Genomic DNA, 24090 nt, shown 5'->3' with positions numbered 1-24090 from the left:
TCAAAAAAATGAAACTGGTGTCCCATCATGGTCAGCTTGGCACAAACAAAAATGAAAATATGTTTTTCTTACTCTGCTGTGTAAGATACATTGTGTGGCAATTGTCACTTTTGGGACAACACTAGATAAATGTGTGAGACAGACATTCATATGGCTTAAAATAGTAGGAACTTTCTGGTAATAGTGGGCTAATTCTGTGTGAATGGATTTGCGTGAGGAAGAGATGTAAAGAAACTTTAATACTACATTTTGTAAGGAGAGCTTTTTCTATAGAGACTTAGAGTAAAAATGGGCTTGATTTGGTATGAGAACAAGCTGCTAAAATTGAAATAGGCATTTTCCCATCTTTCAGATCCCTGGAAGGAGGAATTTCACAATCTAATAAAGCTGTCTTAACTCTGAATGACTGCAAGTTAGCAGTCAGTTGTACTGCCCATAAGCAGTAACGCTTTTCCATATGAAGTTCTGCTGTAATTTTCTATAGCTCCTGAAATATACTTTAAAAATGTTTATCAATCGTAACATTTATCTTTGGGTTAGAAATTTTTCTGTGTTTATCAGAAATGGAAGCTAAGTCAAGTCATGCTTCCGGCATTGAATGGTGGTTGCAAGTGAGAGGAAAATTGTAATGTAGGAAAGTTGAGACTTTATGCCTAAAAAGTACAGGGAATACGGAGTGACTGGGGTTTCCAGGAAAGAAAAAGTTATATGCAGACATTGACGTGGCCTTAAGAAAAGACACTATGTAGGAGTGGAAAAGATAGACTTTTTATAAGGTTACATAAATACCAAAAAGTCAGAAGATCAGAAAAATTCAGTTCTTCAAGCTTTGGACCTTTCATGCTACAACATTAGAAAGCATACTTTTTTCTGTTTGTATGCTTATGTGGGAAGAGACAGTCTAGAACAAAAGCATTGTTTTTTGGTTCTCCAACTGTCATTGGTGGTTTTTTCATCACTTTATGTGTAAAGTATTTCTCTGTTTGGGATAGTAATTTCTATGGGAAATAGTTGTGAATTGTTCCTTCATTTTTATTTCCACTTTTTTTCCCCCTTCAAATTCAGAATTAATTATTTCTAAATAGAGTTGATTTTTTAAAATTTTGTAAGTTCTTTCAAACTTTTAATTAGAGTCACAAAGAGTTTTGAGATAAATTTTTGTCACAAAAAGAGCTCACAATTTTTCTCCTTAAGCTTAACAGAAGATTTTGTGAACTTCTGCTATAACAACATTTATCTTTCTATCACAAGGGAAAGATAATCAGTCTCCAGAGTCCTGGCTATCTGTAATTTCAGCTGTAATCTGCAGTAATTTTTTATCCCAAAGAAAATTTGTTTAAAAAGGGAAATGAGAAGCTATGGAAGCAAGGAATATAGACTTTGTATTTAAGTAGCTGACTGATAACTAAGTGGTTTGGAAGAGGTCAACCAGTTCTTTGCAGTAATATTTTAAAGTTCAAGTGACCAAAAATAGCACTGTTTATTCTCTTGTAAATGTGGACAAAATGATAACTTTTACTTTGCTGCTTCTTCAAAATGGATGCTTGGCCATGGTATGAAGAGATATATGAATGTTTTTACAAAGGTTTATTTGTTTGCTAAACCAGTAATTTATCTCAAATATAGAAAAAATAAAACACGTTCTCTTTTAATAGAATTTTTATAGTTTGAAAAAAACCCAAAACATAAATCTTCTAACTAGTTGCAGAAGATACATGAAGAACAAGTAAGGTAGTACACTTAAAAAATGCGGTTGAGTAAGTATGATCACATTTAATGTTTCCATATGATTGCCATTTTGACAACTGGGAGTCCTCAGAGCTCATAAGCTGAGCCAATGCTGTTAAAATTTAAACCATTACCTGAGCTTGCAACAGTGCTGAACTCTGGGCAGTCGATCCTGCTTGCTTTAGCTACAAGCAGAAACACAAGACCAAGCCCTTCCCTGAATTGTCTGCTGCTGCTTGGGCTGAGCATACCCCATACCCTCTGATCTCTCTCAGCGTATAGTACAGGGACTGAAACATGTCCTTTAAGAAACTAGGAAGTAACGACATGGATAAAATATTTAAAGCACAGATTTTTGGATTGCTAATGTATCCTCTGACCCTAGGAAAGACTGGAACCATGTCAAGTTGTTCTCAGGAATTTTCTTTGGTCTCTATTTATTGTGCTGAAAATTGACAATGAAATCTTAGGGGGGAAAAAAAGCAATTCAATGTAAATTCAATAGACAAACAAAGCAAAAACTATTTTTCTCTCCAAAGATTTGATTTTTAGCAGAGTTACTGGGTTTCTGTAGACTGTAGTGGAGGTCCGGGAGGCCAGATTGGTTGTGTGCATCCTTCAGCCTGCATTTTTCAGTGAGGACTTCCCCTTGCAACTGTGGTTGGCCTAACTGACTTGGGTGGAGCTCTTGCATCTGCTTTTTCTCTTTTCCATTAGTTTGCGACACTCTTCTAATCTATTCTGTATAAATTAATAGCTACTCTGTGGCCATAGGAATATAAGCCAGTATGGAGCCTATTGCATGATGGGGACTTACTGCTTTTTTTCTTTTTAAATGTTATTTAAGTTAATTGATTATTTAACTAGAAAAAAGGAAGATTCAATCTGGGTAATGTTCCAGATGATTTACAAATATCCTCTAATTGCATTATGTTGCAAAAATACTGAGGAGCCTGGATCCGAGCAGAGAACATTAATACAGCTTTCATGTGTCTTTGTGACCCCACCCTTCACTACTTTGATTGAACAGCAGGAAAGGAAAGAAAACCTCCCTCATAGCTTTCCAAAACAATTGCAGTACTTTTGTTCCTTTTGCTTTAGTTCAGCTTCAAAAATTACAGCCTTGGCTTTGTAGCAACTGCTATAATTACAGCTGCAAAGGGATTTCAGTTATAGCACCCTTTTTTTCACACTATCATACCTCCTTGGTGGATTGCTTTTTGGGGAATGAAATTTTCCACGTGGCATGGCTGTGAGAAGTAGAAGAAATGGGACTTTTCTCGACTTGTCCTTGGGTTTGGGCAAGGCTGGAGAAGTACACACTTGAGCCGTTTCATTTTTCATCTTTTTAACATCTACAGAGACAGCTTGCATCCGACATGATGTGTAGATGTAACTTCTGAAGACAAAATAGTCTTCCTCAAGGAGTGTATTTTAAAAGTTTGAGAAATAGAAGTACTTACTAGTAAACTTATAGAAATAAAATAAAGGTCTAAAAGGTCTCTGAATGCTTTCAAGGGAAGGACTTTTATAATTAAAGCCTAAAAAATGTCCTTTTTGGGACCGACTGTAGTTAGGCGCTGACACTATATAATGAGGATGCACCAGGGACAGCATGGTGGGAAGAGATGCCATATATCTTCCTCTAAAAGCAGCAAAGAGCTGCCATCATCTTGGGATTTGGGAAATATCTATGAAAGAGATCAAGGTACCACAGTGGAGTAAAATCCTTCAGTCTTTGAATAGCAGCTGCAAGAAGTGCCCATCCTGTCTGGAGGCGAGGAGCGGGAAGGCGGTGAACCCTGTAGATCATAAAATACATATTTTGAAAGGAAGAGTAGCTGAGAAGAAAGCAAGAGTTGACATCTTGATGCATAAATCCCACGTAAGCTGTCCCTTTGCCCCTGGTGTTAGGCTGTCTTCAGAGCAGGGATTTCCCCTGACATGTGGAGCTCCTGTGGGAAAGCCCACTACCCTGCTGAGGAGTGCGTTGCAGCTTTGCACAGCAATGCACAAGGGAACGTGCTCTTCAGAAATCCCTCACCAAAGTCAAGTGGAGCCCCAAGGCCAAGCGCACTGTCCTAACTTGAGGCTGAAGCTGAGAGCCAAATATCCAGCAGTACTTCAGTGGTTCTGACTGGGAAGTAGAGACAGCATATGGTGATGTGCATGAGCTTTTATTGGACCTGTGCTACATTTTAAAAGGATCTGTTTGGGGTTTTTTTTCTGTTTGTTTTTGTGGTTTTTTTTGGTTGGTTTTTTTTTTTTTTTTAAATCTTCATTGCCCAACTAAGATTGTGAAGTACCTATAACTGGTTTTTGAACTGAGGTCCTTAAAATGACTCCCAATAAGATTGGGAATTGACTGTGAGATTCATGAAACGGTGTACACATCCAGCTTGGACTAAAAGGTGTACCTGGAGATACAAACTGGTTCTCCTCCAGAGTGGCTTGACGATGTCATGACTCCCAGTGTGTTCTGTATTGCTCACAGCACATAGACCAAATGCGAAGATGCTGGTTTCCTACAAGCATTACTTGGTGAACATACTTTTTCCAACTGTTGACAACTTGGAAAGCCTACCAAAATGTTAATCTGAGAATTTTTTGCCTGAGTTGGAGCCTTCAGGTACTACCAGGGAAGGATGGTGGAGGAGATATGCTTTATAACTACAACAAAAGCAGAACAATGCAATTATCAAGAGTGCTTCTGCTTAAAAGCAGAATCCTATGTGTGTATTTTCTTTTTCCCTGCCTATGCACTTACCCATGAGGTGGAGGTGAGGTGAAAGATTCAGAAAACCTATGGCTAGATAGAAAGGATTTGATTCATTATTCATGCAGCTGGAATTAGTTGGCATAATCTGTTTGATTTGCAGAACAAGTACCTGGGCTGTTGGCCCTATTTCTACCCCTGCACCACCACATGCTGTGCCCCCTGTTATGCAGGATTGAACTAGATCGTTGAAATGAACTGGTTCTGAAGAGACTTTCTAATGAGAAGACAGCTGAGCCCACTCTAAAGCTTGTGCTAAGAGTTGTGCCAGCACAGCTGGGAGAGTGGCCTTGCAGACATAAGAGGTAGCCTGATACTACAGCCAGATGTTGTGTAACGTGGAAATACAGCTGCTGTGATTGGAGGGGTGCAATTGGTCTGCATGGTGCCTGGATGGTCAGCAGTGGGGTTCCACACAGGGGCCTCTGGGGATGCTCTTCACATTTGTTGTCAAAACTGGTTTTGCTTTTCACGCTGAGTTTTCACACGCGCTGCCTCCACTCATCCTCTCTCCAAAAATATTTCCTTCCTCTATTGCACTTTGTATTTGTTTGCTATCTGACTAGTCAGATATTTGTATTGTATTAACAGAAAGAGATGGTTTTAGGAAAGCAAGAGTATACGTTACATATACTTCAGTTCAAAGACTGGTGTTCTAGTTTTAGATCGCTCTATGTCCTCCTTCTGGAAAAACAATAACAAACAAACCCCCCCCCCCCAAACTGAATATATGAATTTTCCAGCAAGCACGTGTGTAGAAAGTAAGAACAGTTAAAAACAGCACTAGGAGTTTTTAAGAATAACTTGCAAAGCAAGAATGCATAGCATCTCCCTCTTTTGGCTTAAAAGATACGCAGTGTTATGTCTGAGTGCTTTGTATATAAACGACTCCTGACAGCTCTGTTCTAAACGGTTGTGGAGGTGTTCCTCAAGCTGACCCAAGACCAAGTGCTTTCATTAAGCAAGAAGTGCCACAGAAGTTTTATAAAGCAAAAATGACATTTGTCTGCTTTTCCCAGAGCTGTCTCCATGCCTCTTTCCCTTCCATGACACACCTTGTCAAGGCCTCCTGACACTCACTTCCCTCCAATGAGGTTTGCAAGATCTGAGCTGATGAACAAAGAGTGGGTTGAGGAACTATGGGATGGACTAGTCTAGCTCTTGCTCTGCTCTTAAAAGGATACATATATTCTTAGCGTCCCCAAAGTATATGAGGGTAGCAATATTGTTTTGCCTTCTTAAAATCATTGGACATTGTGGCTGCTTTTTATTCAGGTGGCAGTGGTGGACAGTAATAGTGGCAGGGAAGCACCATAAACTGCTGGAAGGACAGAAGTTGACTTTAAGAATAGGCTGAAAGAGCTTAAGGGCAAGCAGTGCTATGGAGAGGGGCTTGAAAATGGTTTCGTGCCATATGTTACTGCTTTATTCAAAGAAGTGGACCTTGCGTTTACTCTTCATGTGAAAAGAGGAGTTCCTGATTGTATCTTCAGTCTCAGCTCCTAACAGACGTGGAACGGATGGTTTTTTTAGGAGTATTAGTTAAAGATGTCCAGTCTTCATTGTCACCGACTAAGGTATTCCCCTTTCCCATCCCATCCTTTTCAAATGCTCTGTATTTTTAGATTGTCATACATTTGAGGGTCCGTCTGTAATGTTCTGTTTACTCTCTGTGGGGATTGCCCAAATCAATTCCTTCATAATACCTTACATTCAAACCATACATTATGTCTGTTTTGCTAGAAAGCCAGTTTTAGTTGCATGTGGGATTTGTGTGTGTGTGTGTTTAAGAAACAGTCTTAAGGCAAGCCTAATGGGGCTAAGCTTGAAGTTTGAACATGATTGATAATAATTTCATCTTTGCAAAGCAGATAACATTATTCTTGTTTATGTAGTATACAGAGAATACCATAAATATCTCAATTATTATTACCTAAAGCATTAAGGTTTAACAGCACTATGTGTATCTGTCTTACCCTTGAAGTTCTAGTAAAATGTTTCATCCATCTACAAGCTGGGAGATTGCTGGCAGTGAAGACTTGTTACTTTAAGATCCTCGGGAGGATTTGTAATTTATTTTAATGTTGTTTTGGGTTTTTTGTTTATTTTTTTTAAATGCTCTTTCCAAGGAAAAGATGTGGTTTTTAATTTGGTCAGCTCTAAATGTAGACCTTTGAGATTATATGTGCTGTAGACTGGCAGTTAAAGGAGTGGAAAAGTCAGTTGAGGCTATTTCTACATAACGGAAAAGGTTTTCCTCTCAGAGGCCCTGGAAAAACTTGCTGGAGGTGGATACCTACTACCGTAACATCTTTATTTTTCCCTTTTTGTTTCCTTTTTAAATGTCATATGCTGAGAGAAGCCTCTTCTTTACTGATGAGTAGTGGTAAAAACAGGTTTCTGTGGAAAGAGAATTCCACCCACTTTAAATAAAAAGAAAACTTAAAAAATCATTCCATATTTTTAACAAAACAGAGTTAAGTAAGCCTTTTCTTTTCAACCTGTCACTTGTGATGTCTCATTTTACTCTTCCTTGCCTGACTGAGGTCTTTTAAAAAGGAATCAGATCACCTGTGGGCGGTCATAAATCACTTCTGCCATCTAGGTTTAAACACCTATTGCATTGCATGGAGCTTTTTAAAGGACATTTTTCCATTCTTAGTTAAAACCTTAGTGTCTATTGAGCCACACTATACCAGTAAGTCTAGGGTATAAATTTCCCTTCCTACTGTTATTTGTGGGCATTTTCATGATTTCAGATTACAGAGATTTCAAGCTGTCACGCTGGAAATCAGTCTGGATGGTGAGGAAGCCAACAGTAGCTGTTTGGACACATGCATTTATCTTTACAGAGAAAAAGGAAGAGGTGCAGTGCTTTTAAAGAGAGATCTCTCAATACATGTCCCTTCCTATATTGTTCTCTAAGATGATAAAACATTTCTGGCATGTTTCCTGGCTACTCCATGGTATTCATAATGGGGGCATCTGTACTTGTGGTACGGCAGCTGTACTTTATCCCTTCAGAAATTATGTCTTTTCCTCTGTGATTATAGCCTCTTCAGAATAAAGTTGTGATGCCTTCATGAAATAAATCCTTGCAATAATATTGGCCTATGATTTGATGATGGTAATAAAACTGTTCATACAGAAAGGCAAAGTGCTTCATTAAATACTTATGCGTTTTGTAAAGGAGGAGGAGAACGCATTCATATTTCATGAAGTTTATACTGTGCTTTTAATGCATTTGTAAATATGGACAAAGTCAAATAATGTTTACAGGAAATAAACACATTAAAATGGTCTGGAGACTTAAGAGTCCCAAAGACCAGCTGAAGAGCTCTCTGGCTCCATATTGTTAACTTTTCCTAATTCTTGCAATGCAAAGGAAATTCCAGCAAGCATTAAGGGTTCTAAAGTGTCAATATACTGAAAAAGGATAGGAAAGCTGATCTCGAAGGGCTGCAGAGTGACTTAATTGTGCAAGCAATATAATGGAAATGCCAATATGTCATGTAGTTGCTCAAGAAATTAAAGGAACAAATACAGTTTTATTTAAAAAAAAACAAAACAAAAAAACAACAACAAAAAAAAACCCAAAAAACCAAACAAACCAAAAACATAACCCTGAGTAATAAAATAATGAGATTGCTCAGTGAAGGTAGCTGTGAAGATGCAATAGAGGTTTAGGGTCTTGCAGTTTTACTTAGCATTTTAGGCACTCTGATTTAAAAAAAAAACAACAAACCAACAAAAAAAAAAACCAACAAAAAAACCCCCAATGGATTATACAAAATCTGTACATATAAAAGTTAATACGTGGACAGCAGACTGATCTAAAAAGGAGATGTCAGTATAGGTTTATTAAGTGATGTTAATTCTAGTAACATTCTTCAGGGATCAATAGAAAGCTTAAAATCAATATAAGCATTAAAGATCTGAAAATAAATACAAGATTACTTCTACATTTTGCAGATAACACAAAAATACTTGGTAAAAAGGGAAGGATAGGGATTTTTTTATAAAGTACTTTGGATCAGCTACTAAGCTGAGCCACTCAAGCAAAGTATATTTTGATGCAGCTAAGTGTGAGGTCATACATGGAGAAACAAAGAATACAGATTCCACCTACAGAAGGGGAAGAGGCTTGTCTCCTGGAAAGTGGGGGCCTTGAGAAGGATTTCAGGGTCATAGCAGACCAACAATTTAACGTTACTTCCTGGCATGATGGTTGGCAAAATGGAGTTATGAGTTCCTTGGATAGACAAGCAGATAGAATGGTACCTTGGAGTGATTCTTCTGTAGAGATTGCTGCTTTGGCCAGGACTGGAGTTGTGTGCTCACTGATGAGATATTTTCTGTTTAGATGATGTTGTAAACAACCGTAAAACCTATTCAAGGGTCCAAGGGAAAGCCTCACTTAGAAAGTTGAACTACTCACAGTGTTTTTTAATGAAGGCCAAGAGGCACCTGAGAAGGTATTTGTAATCTAGCATACAAAGGTGTGACAAAAACCTGTGACTGAAAGGTAATGCCATCTACATATAAAGAAGCCAGACTCAGGACTTTCTAAGTTCACGAAGCATTACTATAGCACCTAACTATATGTATTTCTGGAAAATATGCTGTACCTAAACAAATGATTTCCTATAGTGGAAGATTAATAAATGAAATGTGATGTCTGGGATATACAAAAAGGCAGACTAAATGATACAGTCTATTACTGCCTCTTAGGATAATTTATTTTTACTAAAATGACAATTTCAAGAAGCATCATTAGTATCCCAGTGTTTGTTTCTAAGAGTTTCCTGTTGATAAAAAAGGGACAAATTATAACAGAGCAATATCAGTTCCTCTGCACTGGATTTTTGAAGCAGTACCAAAGCAGATAATAGAACAAAATCCCACAACCAGTGAGATAAAAAAAGAGCAATATGCGGTTTGTGTCTGGGATTGAAGATACAATTTCTGAATGAGTAATACAGAAATTAAGATAGCGGTAACACTATGACAACTTGCTAGTGCCAATGGGTATGTATTTAATACATTCACAGCATAATTCTGTGAATATAACGTGCTGCTGGTAAATGTCCAAGTCTAGACAAAGCCATGCAGCATGAGTTGGTGCTTGAGCGGGCTGTGCTGGGAGTCTGATGCACACTTCTGATCTGGGACTGTTTTGTGCAAGACTCTCTTTGTGTCTTAAATCTGACTACTGAAGCTTCCTGTGCAGCTGTTTTTCTTCTCTTTTCTTTAGCTACCACTAAGCATTTAGAGATGACTGGTGGTGTTTTTCAGGATTTAGTATGTGCTGGTTGTAGGATCAGAGCTTTGCCATCTTGGCCTGTGGATTTGGTTTCCTTTTCTTCTCCATCTCCCCTTTGCTTTGTCTTTCCCAGGCTATGAGTACCACACTTCTGATGCACTTGCAACTCCCTCCCAGGACTCCCTGGCCTCCGCAGTTGCTCCTTGCAATGTCTAATGTTTTTCTCTGACGCGCTTACTGTTCTCTGATCTGCTCTTACTTCAGTGTTGCACCTCAGCCAATCTGGAAATGAACAGACCTGCAAAAATACATTCCAAAAGTTCATGTAGTAAGAAATTTAAAGAAAAGCTTCACCCCTTAAAATGAAACAACCTCAACTTTGACCTAGTTTTATAGCTAGAGGTATTGCTGTTGGTGCTATGTGCTGTAACAAAGCTGCTTCCACGCCTGGTGCTGCCAAACAGGCAGCTTTGAAAGCTGAGTTACCCAAGGGCAGTGATGCTATGCTACGTACTCCCGAACTGGAGGGCTGTGAAGAGCTCTCATTCCCTTTGGAGCTGGAAACAAGGATTGAAGCAGTTTCTCTGTTAGCTGGTGATGTTGAAAGCTGCCTCTTGGCAGGGTTTTGTCACAGTCAGTGTCAGAGGTATTATTGGCCCCCACAATGCAACTGGTTCCAGTTAGCTTATGTGTGAGACCTGGAATGATACCTTTTTCCATGGTATTGACTCCTGGTTTTTAATGGGTTGCCCTTTGCAGAGGAGGTCATTTTGTGTCATAACTCTTCACAAAAAGTTTACAGTGTGCTCAGGGTACCATGCAAATGATGATAGGCATGAAAGAAGTGGTTATTTCTGGGACACTCAAGGAGATAAGATGGGCAAAAAGAGGAATTGTGGAAGACATGAGTTTCCCAATTGTGTTATATTATGCTCAGTGTGCTGTCATGTCTTGTTGAGATTAATGTGAAGTTACTTTCTACAGTGAAAAAGTAGAATTAGCAGATGAAACCACTGAGCTTCCAACAATTTGAATGTTGCTGAAATATAGCACAGACTATTTCCGCTCTTTGGCTGCTGGTGGTTATTACCTGCACACAATTTCGGGTATACTGTGAGCAGTTCACACGTGAAGTGGTTGGGAAGTCAAACAATGTTGCTGTCTTTGGAATCAAAAGTGGTTTTTGTCACCTGATAAAGACAAAATTTCAGCCTCTCTGCATTCTGGCATTTGTGTAGCTTTGTATCTCAGCCTGATATGCTGAACATAAAAAAAAATCAGCTCTCGGGGTGAGTCTGGTTAGCTTTGCCTCCAACAGGTAAGAGGAGGATGCTTCCATTCAAAAGAATAATCTGGACAGATCAACCTTATTTTACAGCTCTACAATACAAGGCAATATTTAGTGCAGATAAATTTGGCTTTTTATGAATTTTTGTTACATTGTCTTCCTAAAAAGCAGAATTTTCAAAAAGCCAGTTCCCTTCCCCCTCTTCTCATGCTTTCTCCTTTATTACTGCCAGTAGTTATAATCTCTTTCAGACCTCTCCCCAAGGTATTGTGTGTATTTAGCTGGCAGGGCCTGCAGTTGGGTAGAGGCTAACTCTGCCCTTTCCCAGCTTTACTGGCATCTCTTCCCTTGCCCCAAGCCACAGCATATTCCAGTTATCTGTTTAGAGTCAGTGTACATCGTCTAGAGTAGTCTTCTGCATAGGCTGCAAATTTCTGCTGGCACCGAAATATTGGATGTTGTGGAAGTGAGAGACGGAGCTTTGAGGAAATGCTGCTGTTAGGATGAGCGCTCTTGTTCTGGTGGATAACGTATAACGTAACCGAATGCAGGCTGCAGATGTGTAAAGTGGCAATACCTGGACTTAAACAATTTGGTTAAAACCTTATTACAGTAAATACAGGATTGCAGTTGTAAAGGGCCATTTTCTTCCATTCTCCAAGAATACACCTCTAGCTTCAGAGCAGAACTCTCAGCTTTGATCTGGGGAACTGAATGGTTTGTACTTATTTGCGGAAACATTTGCCTTGTTTATTTTTAAAGCCAATGGAACTCAAAGGGAAAGTTTTGGTTTTCCTTGGTTCCCCTGAGAAACACTCATTCATCCCGCCTCCATTTGTGGGTTTAAAGAATCGCCCTTTGTCCTTGCATGATATCCTTCAGCTCAGCCATCTCTCGGAGCTGGGCAGCCATATCTGCTGACATGGTTGCTGAGTAGGAGGCTCTGCCTCTTTGCGAATGATCAGTGAAACAAGGGGAAAAGCCTTGTTCTTGCTGAAATGAATTTTCCATTCAGCTTTCCATTCAGTTATGATTTCTGATATAACTGTGCTAAAATGACTGTGAGGTTCCTGAAATATGTCCTGATCCCTTCCTCTTCTTCCTTTGGATTTTGTGTTGGTTATGAGCAGAGGCTGGGAGCCTGAAGAGATGGCGTCTGAATGATCAGAGAATGGGAGAAGAGAAGGAAAGTAATGGGGAGGGAGATTACATGGAGGCAGGGTGTTTACTGAGGTGGTATCAGTGTGCTGATATGTACGTACATGCAGGATGGAAGACCGACAGGCTAATGAAGTGTTCTTGGAGTCATCTGTAATGCATGTGCTATGTAATGGATAAGTTTCCTCCAGCTCTTCTCCTCAACAATATTTGCTTAATAATATTAATTCATATTAATTAATAATTAATTGGGTTAATTAGATTGTTGTAGAATAGTGAATGGGAATTTGTCATCCTTAGAGATTTCATTTTTTCCAGAACAATATGGTTCCCTCACCCTATCCAGGTATTGCAGCTCATGTGCATACAGAACCCATTGCACAGGGAAGTAAGGAGCTCAGACTCTGCGTCCTGGTTTCAGAAGATTTCTAGCAGGTACCTAGCATGTGCAGTGTGAATTGATATTAAACCTACAAGTATACATCACAGAGAAGCTCTGTTCACATTTTTAAGTTCATGTGGCAAAGTAGACAATCATAAGACTTTTTTCCTTTTACCTCTATTGATTTTAAATCCTGCTGTCAAGAGGATTACACTAATAAATAGTACTTCCTTCCATTAGTAGAAGAATAGACTTGGGTCATGTTATTGCAACACTCTTCCCAGGCCCTCATTGTATAGCTATCCATTCTCCTGTAACTGAAAGAAAGATTTATATTTTTGTGCATAAATACCTCCAGATTTCTTAAGTAAATCTATTCTCATCTCAATAATATGTCAGTGAAAGTATATGAACACCGTTCTTCTCGTGCACTCAGTCTTTCTCTCTCAGATGCATGCATGCAGGCAGGCTCAGCAGTGTATTCTTTCTTTGCAAGACTTGCAAGGACCATTTCTGTCAGCTCTACTTACCTGTATTAAAATACTGTCGGTAAAAATGTCAATTATAACCTTCTTTCATCTCTATCCTCTTCTACTGAGGATGATTCTGCTTACTCTCAAACCTAACACAATGCTGCTATTTTTTTCCTTTAGCTGTATTTTTTAGGCTACTGGGCTTAAGTAGAAAATCTATTTTGTTCCAGAGATGTGTTTCATATAATGCTGTATTGATGAAATACTTGTTGTCACAATGGTGTTGAAAGGATCATAAGACCATATGGTCAGGCCTTCAGTTCTAGTCACCTTAAAATGTCGTATCCCTCAAAATATTTTTTCCATTGTTGTTGTGATGCTTCATAACGATGCATGCTTTCTGTCTTCCGCCTTGACTCTTCTAGCAGATATTCAGCTACCTGGACCATTTGAGATATCAGGGTTAGAACGGAGAGGACATCTGCCAGTTGGTACAGGCCGATGCTTTTCTCAAACAAATCCACTGCAAATCTAGGGAATGCAGCAGGATAATCTCATTCAGCTCCTAGACATGTGACTTACTGATAATATGGTGACTTGCTAGATACAAGATAGACATACTTTGTGGCAATCTGAGATAAAATGTGCCCTAGGACCCAGATTCAAGAAGGGGTGTGGATCCTGTATCAATTCACATAAACCTGTGTTAGATGCTTACTCCCCTTGAGAAGTGACTGGTACCTCCAAATGGGAGCAGACATTTAAAATCAGCCACTTCGTGGGATGGTCAGTGGGAAACTCTGAGGAGTGTCCCCTATATCCTAGCCCTCCCTGTGGCTCCTGTGTCCTCTACAGAGCTTCTAGGAGGAGCCTTTTGATTACTTGGCCATTGTTTCTTGGAATGCTCTCAGAAAGGTGTTTCTGCCCTTTGGGGGGAAAAAAAAAAATGAGGAAGAAGATTCATCTGGGGAGTGAGGGAATGTAGGGGAAATGGCTGCTTTCTCTTATAGAGCAGCTCAGGGATGTACTCAGGGCTGCCTAGAAGCAGGCTGATCTTGGGCAAAGACTGAGGGGCACAGTGCCTTGGAGCATCCCCCAACCAGCAGCCATCGCCTGCAGGGCTGCTCTGTGCCTCCAGTCTGAGCTGCTACATGCAGCAAAAAGGGCGTAGGACCAGCAAGAAGGGCTCCAGACCACCCCTGTGGGCTGTGGTTTTGGGAATGGGCTGAGAAGGTCAGTCCTTGGCTCCAAGGACAGCTTGTCTGTGAGATTTTTGCACTGAGAGTTTGTTGTATGACACATAAGCATAGCTGTTTTTATCCCTAGCTTGATGTATACAGTAACACCATGAGAAAGTGAACAAGCAAATACAGTATATGAATGCTAAAGTTAACCATTATATTTTGACCAAATACTGCTCCCCTTGGTCCATGGATATGCTGAACTTCTGGCAGAGCTGTTCTCATATATGATGACCCAGGAGCCGTGGATCTTAAACTCCATCTCCTCTACCAGCTTCAGGCACAGAGACCTCTGTGTTTAGCTTATGCACCAGAGCTGCAGGGAAATGTTGTATAAAGGGAAACAGGTAGTTGAATTAACTCATATTCTGAACTCGGTGCGTTTTAAGACACTATTCAAGGAAATCTCTTTAAAGCTTTGTTTTGATAAAATCTTGTATCAACAGAATATGAAATGCACTCACTCCAGTGGAAAAGACAAGTATATGATAGGGTTACGTATGTGCAGGGACAGTCTGGATTTAATTATTGCCTCAATTCTACATTGTGCTTCCCTGCTGAAGTATATCATATTTTCAGAAAGAGAGTAAAATAAATAAATGTTTGAATTGTTACCCCTCTTTTTCCTTCTTGAGTTCTCTTTGCTCACCTAAGTTCAGGTCCTCATTTCACAAATACCCATCAGCTCCTGGACTTTGTAATTATTTGTATTTCTGTAGTGTCACTATTGCAGGCAGCCAGTCATATGTTACAGAGATTGGTTGTGTCTGGCCTGGAACCAGGAAAAAGCTGGGCCTCTGAGAGGTGTTTTCTTCAGAGGGGATTAATATGATCTTAGATATTTGAAGAATTTTCTTTATTTTTCATCTAAAAAACCCCAATGAAAGACTGAAGTAGGCTGTAAAAGAGAGAAAGGGGATGGGAGAAGAAAACGTAACTGAAAACATTAGGTCCAGTAAAGACCTAACATTTCAAATGTATAGATTGAACGTGAAACTATATTGTCATAATGCTTTGTACTACTGAGCTGGAAAATCAAGGTCTGAGCTCACTAATGCATTATATCATACTTGGGTGGCATGTAGTGACTTTTCTTACTGATTGCCGTGAAAGGATTATCAGTAATATATTATTGCTAAGCCTTTGTAACCTTTGACAAAGAATATTTACACTATTGATCGCAGTTGCTCCCATACCAACATCAGTAATACCTTTATCACTCCCCAGCTGACAGTGGGAAGCCAGATGCAGAGGGTTGGTGAGCACTTATTTAAACGCAGAGTGTGACTTTACCCAGCTGGGGTTTGGACTTGCAGCTGTTCCCTTGCTGTCTCAGGGTGTCCTCTCAATTCATGCCGGGCTCCTGGGTGCCTGGTATTTATTTAGCACCAGATTCCTCCAGGATTTGTTTTTTTTTTCCTCTCCCACAATGTCTTTCCCATTATCAGTGTTTGCAAATAGAGGTTGTTGAACTGATGGAAACAGTTGTGTACCGGAATAATGCTTTTGGGAAGAAGACAAAGGAAGTGCTCCTGTTCTTTCAAACACTAACCCTAAATAACACTTAAGGGTGTGGCACTCTGAAAATCCCTTGCTCTTTTTTTCAGAGCTCTAGACTTTGGGATTCTTCAGAAGTGTTGTAATGTTTGAAGTTGAGCAACAAAGACTATTCGCCTACTTGTTGAATTGTAACTGTCACAAGATCTTAAAAGAACACAGAAGGATGTATTATTGAAACATCAGACCTCTGGTTGCCTTCATATGCTATTAATTTGACAAAAAAAAAATCGCCAGTAATGTTGTAAATTAGCTTTTACCAACAAGGTAAACTTCTATTCCAGTCTCTTCTCTGTATAAGTCAAGTTTTTTCCCAACTGGTAACTACATCTTTTCTAGACAATTTTGGCATGACCATGTTTTGTCTGCCTTCGCAGTTGGGAGATACCAATGCTAAAATTGCACCAATCTGAAATAAATTATTACAAGTCCTAGAATATCTTAACCAAAGTGAACAGAGGACACAGGAAGGCTCTTGTGAGGACAGAGGTGGTTATTCTTTTGCACAGGATTAGTAGAAAGTTGAAAGTGTTAACTTTCACTGGGAGTTGACACCAAGGGATGTAAACTTGGACTCGATAAGTGTTGCAAAGCACAGGGCAAGGAAGTTAATTTGCTCCTTACTCATTTTCAGGTACAGGAATGAGATGTACACATTCATTCATATGAAATGATTGGAAATCTATCTTCCAGTCTTAAGCCAATTTGCCTAATTGATATTTTCATTGAATTGCATGGCACTTAAGCTTTGCGTCCTGAATGACTCAGAGTTCAGAGAGGGAAGCTGAGATAATAGGGGAAGGTAATCAATTTTAAAGTCAAGCACTTTCATATTATTGATTCATAAACCATAATGTATGTAAGACCTGCAGATGATAATTTCATTTGAAAAATTGTGGAAGTAGTGGCCTTTGGCTCTGATGGCTCATGGACATTTTGAGTCATTTTTGATGCCACTGAACAGGGAACTATTTATCTTTTGGCACTGGTTTGAGGACATGTGTGGTAGTGACCTGCAAGCTGATTTAAGTGTTATGCTGGATTAGCATAAGCATGACGGCTTTATTCATTTTACAGCATTAACATAGTATGTATTAAATCAGGATTGTCAAATCTATTTTGTGGGTTTTAAGTCTGTAAAAATTCCTACAGTCTATTGTTAGTGCTTGTTTAAAACTTGAAATAAATATATTTAGACTAAAATTTTCAAGTAGAATGTTTTAAAAGCCAGGTTCTTGAATTAATTCTTAGTCATCAAACTAAACACAGCTTGATTCTTAGAAGTACTGAAAAGCTGTGTTGAATTCAGTAAAAGCTCTGGAATGTACGCATGGGTTGATGTCCTCAGGCTCAAGTCAAAGGGAGTAGAAAAAAGGCCTGATAGATCAGAGAACTTTCACATAGAGAAAGACGAGAGAAACTCCAGAAAGACATGAACAAGGATGAAAGCAAGAGGCAGCTGTAGAAGTCACCTTGATGGTTATGTGTACTTCCTCACTCCATGCTGTTGAAAATTACTTCATATTCATTGCTTTAAAGGACCACGTTTTGTCCTTTGTTCTTGCAGGACTCTTGCTGTAGATTGTGAGGATTATTTACATCTCAATTTATTTCTCAGCCTATTGGCTGCAATTAAAAATGGAATTTGGCACTCTCTAGAGTCCCTGCTGGAGACTTTCACCTTGTAGAAGAAAGGAGATTAGATGTGATGATTTATTGGGCTAATGTACAGTCCCCTGACTGTACCGTGGCACTGAGCCGAAAGCAAGCTGAAGTGATATCCAGTCCTCTCTGGCAACCACTCGCACCATGAGCAGAGTAAATTCTGTCTCTTGACTAAAACCCTATCTTGTTCCATCCAAATTTGCCTGAATTCCTGATGTGTGTGGGCTTTTGGTAGCACAAAGTAAAGGCTGGAGAAGACAGTGGCTGCCTGCCAAGGCAGCGTGCCTTTAGGATGTTGAAATCTGTGCCTGTGTTTGTGTTGTCACAATGAGCCTTAGGCTGTGCCTATGAAAAGTGCAGAAAATTATTCCTTACAGTCATCACACTCTGTCTTTGAGAGAGAATTGGAAATTATGTTCACAATCACAGCTCCGACGTTTGATCATTGCTCTGTGATTACGTTTCAGATTTTTAAGATCTTTTGGTACTAAAGTCAAACAGAAATGCAGTCATAAATCTGGCAGAGGCTTTGCTGGCTTGCTTTCTTCTCCCCTGCTAAGCCAGAAAACAAAAACGAAGAAGTATGTGACCATGCCCAACTTCTACCACAGCATTTAAAAAATGTGTATTTCTTTGAGGTGATTGTTCTGGGAGTAGAGAGGAGATGGCAAGCTTGCTCTTTGTTAGGGTGAGCTTTCAGGACCATGGGGTCTTTTGAAACATCTCGTAGTGCCTTATGGCTTTCTTAGATGCTCTTAAAAGTGAGCTCTTTTTGGACTTGGAGTTCTTTGTCCTTGCTAGATACTAGTGAGGGATCATCCTGTAATACCCTTGATAAAAACCCAGCTTGTTCATACTAGAACACCTTTTTCTTCAACTCAGAATGTCATGCAACATGCCTTACAGGAAAAAATTAAAGATCCTGACAAAGGGATACAGCTGGCTGGGACTGATCCATTGCAGGAAGGGATAATGGTGGAAGGGTAATTTACCGGGACTGAAGTGTTTTAAAGTCTGCAAAAGCCTTATAGCAAAAGTTTCTGATGTCCAGAGTGAAATCTGGTCCAAAAAAGAGAGAAGGGGAAAAGCTGCTTGTGAGAGGAAAACTACATGGCATAGCTGATGGCTTGTGGGAAACCCAGCTTCAGGTCCACAAGCTAATTCAAGCTTGCAGCAGTTTAGTGACATCTAGTCTGTACAGACTGGATATTTATTGCTATTACTCACTGAACCCTTGTTACGCAGTTGTTTCTGTTGATAGTATGAACTCCTTGGATATTAACACTTGTTTTAATGTCCTCCAGATGTTTTTTTCTATTAATTAAGCTGTACTGTCCATGTGCTACGATTTGCCAGGGATGCTTTTTCATGATGCAGAAGTGTCTTTAACCTTTGACACTTCCTCAGCATAGCAACGTTGTGGTGAAAAACAGTGAATTCATGTAAAAGCCGCTTGTGGAAATTATTTCCCTTGGCAAATCCACTTCATTATGGCCATGTAACTGATAGGAAAAGCAACACATACAGTTCCCCTGACTCTCAAACTTAATTGTGATTGCATCTTTTGATTTCCTTTTAGAAGTCAGGAATACTTAAAAGCAATCTGTGGGCTGTGTCATCAGTATACGATTCAACCACTGGAAGTGGCATGTTTGGGTAGACTGAAAGAGAAAGAAACCTAAAACAGTACTTGTCCAGATTGCGTTTGGGCCAATATTCCTTATTCTCTTTATGTGCTCACATCCTAGACAGTCTGTGGTGCATCTGCGAGGCAGAACTGTCTTGTCTCTGTCTTACTGAGGACAAATCCCACAGACTATTGCCTTTGTGTTATACGATTGTGAGCAGAAAGGATTGAACATGTGGCAAAATTAATAACTGGGTAGCATTCATACTTTCATCCTTAATTAAAGACAAGTGTGTATGTGAAATATATTTCCCCAGGGCTGTAGTGAGGGAATATCCACACATGTAATTAATCTAGCTGCTGGAAGTCACAATTTCACCAGTAAAATGAAGCAGAAAGAGACACCAGCCAACAATATGGGCACACTCCAACATTCATTGAAGTCAATGGGAAACTTGTCTTTTGACTTCAAAAGGGCATTGAACTGAACCCTGCAAGATCATATTAAAACACTTAGAAGTCATTATGCACTTATTCTTGTCATACTGCAGTAATAGAGCTAGAAAAGCTATAGGTGGATTTTAATTTAACCCACTCCCTAGACTTCTAGCTGTTCTGTGTTTACACAATTGGTTGCATACAGTTGAATTAGGTGATGATTTGCCTCATGATTTATTGTGTTTCACTGGTGCTGCATGGTATGCTTCTTTATAGTCTTGTTTCTGTGTACATGTAGTCTTCTTGTGTGCTGATACAATCCTCACTTAAGTTACTACACGTGATTTTCTGTGAGAGCAAAGCTAGTGGTGTGGTTTAGCCTGAGTCACCACATAGTTTCTCATTCACCCTCCCCCTCCCCAGCGGGATGGGGAAGAGAATTGGGAAGAAAGGAAAACTCGTGGGTTGACATGAAGACAGTTTACTAGAATATCAAGGGAGAATTACAATAATAACAGAATATAAAGATACTAAAATATACAAAATGAACAATACGCCATTTCTCACCACCCAATGTCCCAATGACTGATAAAGCCTGTCCTGAGCAGCAATCATGGAAATGAAACCGAGCAGCAAGCAAAGGAGTGAGAGGGAGCGAGAGAGAGAGAGATGCCCCCCAGCCAACCCCATACTGAGCGTGACGTTCATGGCATGAAATACTGTCTTTGGCCAGTTTGGGTCAATTATTCTGGCTCTATCCCTTCCAGCTTCCTGCACCTGCACGTTAGTGAGACCTGGAAAGCCAGACAGTGTCCTTGGTCACATTAGCAACAACTCAGAACATCAGTTTGTCTATCAACATTCTTCACGTCTGAAATCCAAACCACTTTGCCTACTGAGAGGAAAATTAACTTCGTCCCTGCCAAAACCAGGACAGCTATTACCTTCTGTGAGTTGTAGTATGTTATTTAGTAATCTTTGTAAGGTACAACTCATACCCTGAAGGTGGGACTGTAGAAGGGACTGAAGATATCAGCATCTCTTCCCCCAAGGGTATTAGTAACATCCTTTTTATGGGATGGAGCTCTGGTCACAGAGCTGCCTACTGCAATCACCACTACTGCTATGTCCACTGTCAGACTCTGTCCATTAGTAAGAAAGCACAAAGTGCTCCAAGCAATGAACAGTCTAAACTTGGGGTGCTCTAACCTGCTGCTGGCACCAGGCACTGTCAGATGTTGGTAACAAGGGAGGGAATTCAGGAGGTGGCTGGAGATGTCAGGGTGCAGGAGGATAAATGTCGTTCAACCTGGTCTCTGCTATTATTCACTTGGCTAACCAATGATTTGGGAATTAGGTTACCCACTAATCTCTGTCTGATTTCAGAGATCCATGACCAGTTGACATATTAAAGAGAACAAATGAATGCCATGAAGCAGATCAAACAGGGTGCTTAGAAAGTCAGTTACAGCGCTGGTTTCCCACATCTGGAAGATGCAATTTAAATTGCATTGCATGTCAGTTACTTGTTGTGCTTGGCAGGCTGTGTTCAGAGAAGCTCACTAACTGATGCAAGGCAAAGTTGAGCATTGATCCATTTGAAGATTTGTTTTACTTAAAGTATTTATTTATTGCCTCAATTTTGTCTGCACTGAATTCACGCTAAGTTTCTAAGTAGCTAAAATTTAAGAGGAATGTTTGCCTATTAAAAGATAAGGTGTTTGCCACTTCTGTTTTCTGATAAATTGGATTTTGGAAGCCAGGACTGAAGAGAGCTCAACGAGCATTTTGTCCTCGCACAGCAAACTGGCTTTAGGTATCACATGTTGTGACAAATGGTACTAAATTTTGTAGCTTGGGCTCCAACAACAAGCAAAAGCAATCAATAAGGATTCATCCCATCAGACAAGTAATGTGACACCATTTAATTAGAATCATAGAATCATTTAGGTTGGAAAAGACCTTTAAGATCATTGAGTCCAACTGTTAACCTAACACTACCAAGTCCACCACTAAACCATGTCCCTGAGCGCCACATCTACACGTCTTTTAAATATCCCCAGGGATGATGACTCCACCACTTCCCCGGGCAGCCTGTTCCAATGCTCAATAACCCTTTCAGTGAATAATTTTTTCCTAATATCCAGTCTAAACATGGTGTAACTTGCAGCTATTTCCTCTTGTCTTGTTACTTGGAAGAAGAGACCGACACCCACCTCACTACAACCTCCTTTTGGGTAGTTGTAGGGAGCAGTAAGGTCTCCCTCAGCCTCCTTTTCTCCAGACTAAACAATCCCAGTTCCCTTAGCTGCTTCTTCTAAGCCTTTTTCTCCAGACCCTTTACCAGCTTTGTTGCTCTTCTTTGGACGCGCTCCAGCAACTCAATGTCTTTCGTGTACTGAGGGGCCCAAAACTGAACAGTGTTCATGGTGTGGCCTCACCACATGGTGCGGGGTACACGGGAACAATCACTCCCCAACTCCTGCTGGCCACACTATTTCTGATACAAGCCAGGATGTTCTTGGCCACTTGGGCACACTGCTGGCTCATGTTCAGCCTGCCTCATAATTAATCTTTCTTACTTTATATACAGAAAGTGTTACTGTGCTGAGAATGGGAGGAGCAGAGTTTTGCTTCCAGAATCATGCTGGAAGGTGACTTTTCTTGCCCCTGCATGTCTGCAGCCTTGTTTTATAGCTAAATTGATATCTTTAGCCATTCATTCATTTCACTGATATTGCACAAAAACAAGGCAAGATGGAACTTTTAATGAGTTGAGCACACTGGCAGTGACCTCAGTCAAAGACCAGGATTTAGAAACCCCAGAGATGGAGATTTACTCTTTGCTTCCACATTTTGCAGGACTAATGGAAATACAGCCTAATTTATTTTCTTTTTTAAGAAGAAGATTTTATTGAAAAATAGTTGGTTTAAAGGTGTGATGAATATGCCAGCGATCCAGTGGAACCATAAGTAGGTCTCAAAAGAATAATTAATTTTTTGTTGACTCTTTTTTTTAATCTTCTGACTTATGTTGGGATAATATGCTTATTCCTGTTTGGCACAGGGGTAGAGAAGCCTGCTTCTTGTCTGTGCTGTTGAATATAAAAAAATAATTAATTATTGTATATAAAAACCTACTTGCATAGGTAAAATCTCCATTTTCTTTTACAGAAAAGAGTCAAAGATGTCATATCTCCAATTGTATTTGAAGCTGCATACAACCTCTGGGAACATGTGATAGAAAGAGGAAAAGAGGACAAGGAACTACCTGCTCTCAAGCCCATTCTCCGCTGGAAGAAAGGACAGAAGATAGCACAAAGGAATCAGGTCAGGTTTGGACTGTTATTTCCCTAGAAGGCCTGTGGCTCTGTCTGATCCTAAACTGACAGCAGAAGTGAATGTAAAAAGTGATTGCCAAGCTCTAGGTCGTTTGTACAGTGCCTATTGTTGCTGATGTCGTTGCTTCTCCATTACGTAGTAAAGAATTGTGCTAACAAGTTTGGGCAGCACGAGGTGAGGTCACTTGCTTGTTTCAAGGTGCTTTTGCTGTGAAGAAGGAGACTGAATAAGGGAAAGGATGAGGAAGCTCCTGCTCCTTCTGATTCTTCCCTTTCAGTAGGAGGTTCTCGTGAAAGCCTTGCTCTTGGCTTTCTTTCCGGGCTTAGTTAGTGCTGAAGGGACGGGGCTGGCTCCAGGAGGGGACACAGTGATTTACCCCTCTCCATAAGGGGATAATAGTAGAAAGAATAAAGAAAATTTTTCCTGGCCCACTTTCCTCTTTTCTTGGGGGCTTCTCACATCCTGTCATGTGGCAGGGGAAACCCACTCCTGCTGTTGTTATTGCAGGATGTGGTATAGTAAAATAGGATGGTTTTGTTTCAAAGAAAGTGAAGTGTAGGTTCAACCATATATTTATTAGGATCCTATTTTACACTCCTGCAGTGCATAAAACCCTTTTGTCTTTAATGTTAGAGCAAGAGAATTCCCTTAATTTTGAAACACTTGTCATTTAGAAAGTGGAGATCCTTCGCCCCTGCCACCAGATTGTTCCCTAAGGAAATGACAAGTATGTGATTTTGCTGTCTTTCTTGTTTGTCTGTCTTGACTTCACTCTTATCTTTGGAAAATGTTGGCCAATTTTGTTAGATTTTGACAGGAGTGATCCAGACAGTGCTTATGAAGATGTTAAGTGCTATCAGGGTTCATGCAGTCATGTCAAGGAGAGAGATCCCGTTAGTGACCTTTTCAAATACTCTAGTTTGAGCATGATCATTATAGGTGCAGAACAGCCTGCCAAGGAAGGAGCCTGCAGGATAATTCAACCTCCCACTGTGCTGGTACCAGAGCATTCAACCATAATGCTTGAGGCTCCACAGGGAAAACAGACTTCTGTGGCTTGCAAAGCTTCTTGTGCGTCAGAATTGCAGGGTAATTTAGTCTGGAAGGACCTTTGTAAATCTAGTTCCTTGCTCAAAGCAGAGCCAACTTAAA

At 40.0% G+C, this 24090-nt stretch overlaps 1 protein-coding gene across 1 annotated transcript in view; it reads left to right on the top strand.

Moving 5' to 3' along the window:
- The window catches only part of ITGA9 (integrin subunit alpha 9), a 222812-nt gene that overhangs the window by 92828 nt on the left and 105894 nt on the right, over window positions 1–24090 (top strand). The window contains exon 16 of the mRNA XM_086743008.1: window positions 22771–22926. Within this exon, the coding sequence (XP_086599134.1) occupies window positions 22771–22926 (156 nt within the window). The remainder of the gene's footprint in view (window positions 1–22770; window positions 22927–24090) is intronic.

The sequence above is a fragment of the Chlamydotis macqueenii genome, chromosome 2 (assembly GCF_036417535.1).
Source record: "Chlamydotis macqueenii isolate bChlMac1 chromosome 2, bChlMac1.mat, whole genome shotgun sequence".
NCBI lineage: Eukaryota > Metazoa > Chordata > Aves > Otidiformes > Otididae > Chlamydotis > Chlamydotis macqueenii.
This window is presented reverse-complemented; position numbering and strand designations above follow the sequence as displayed.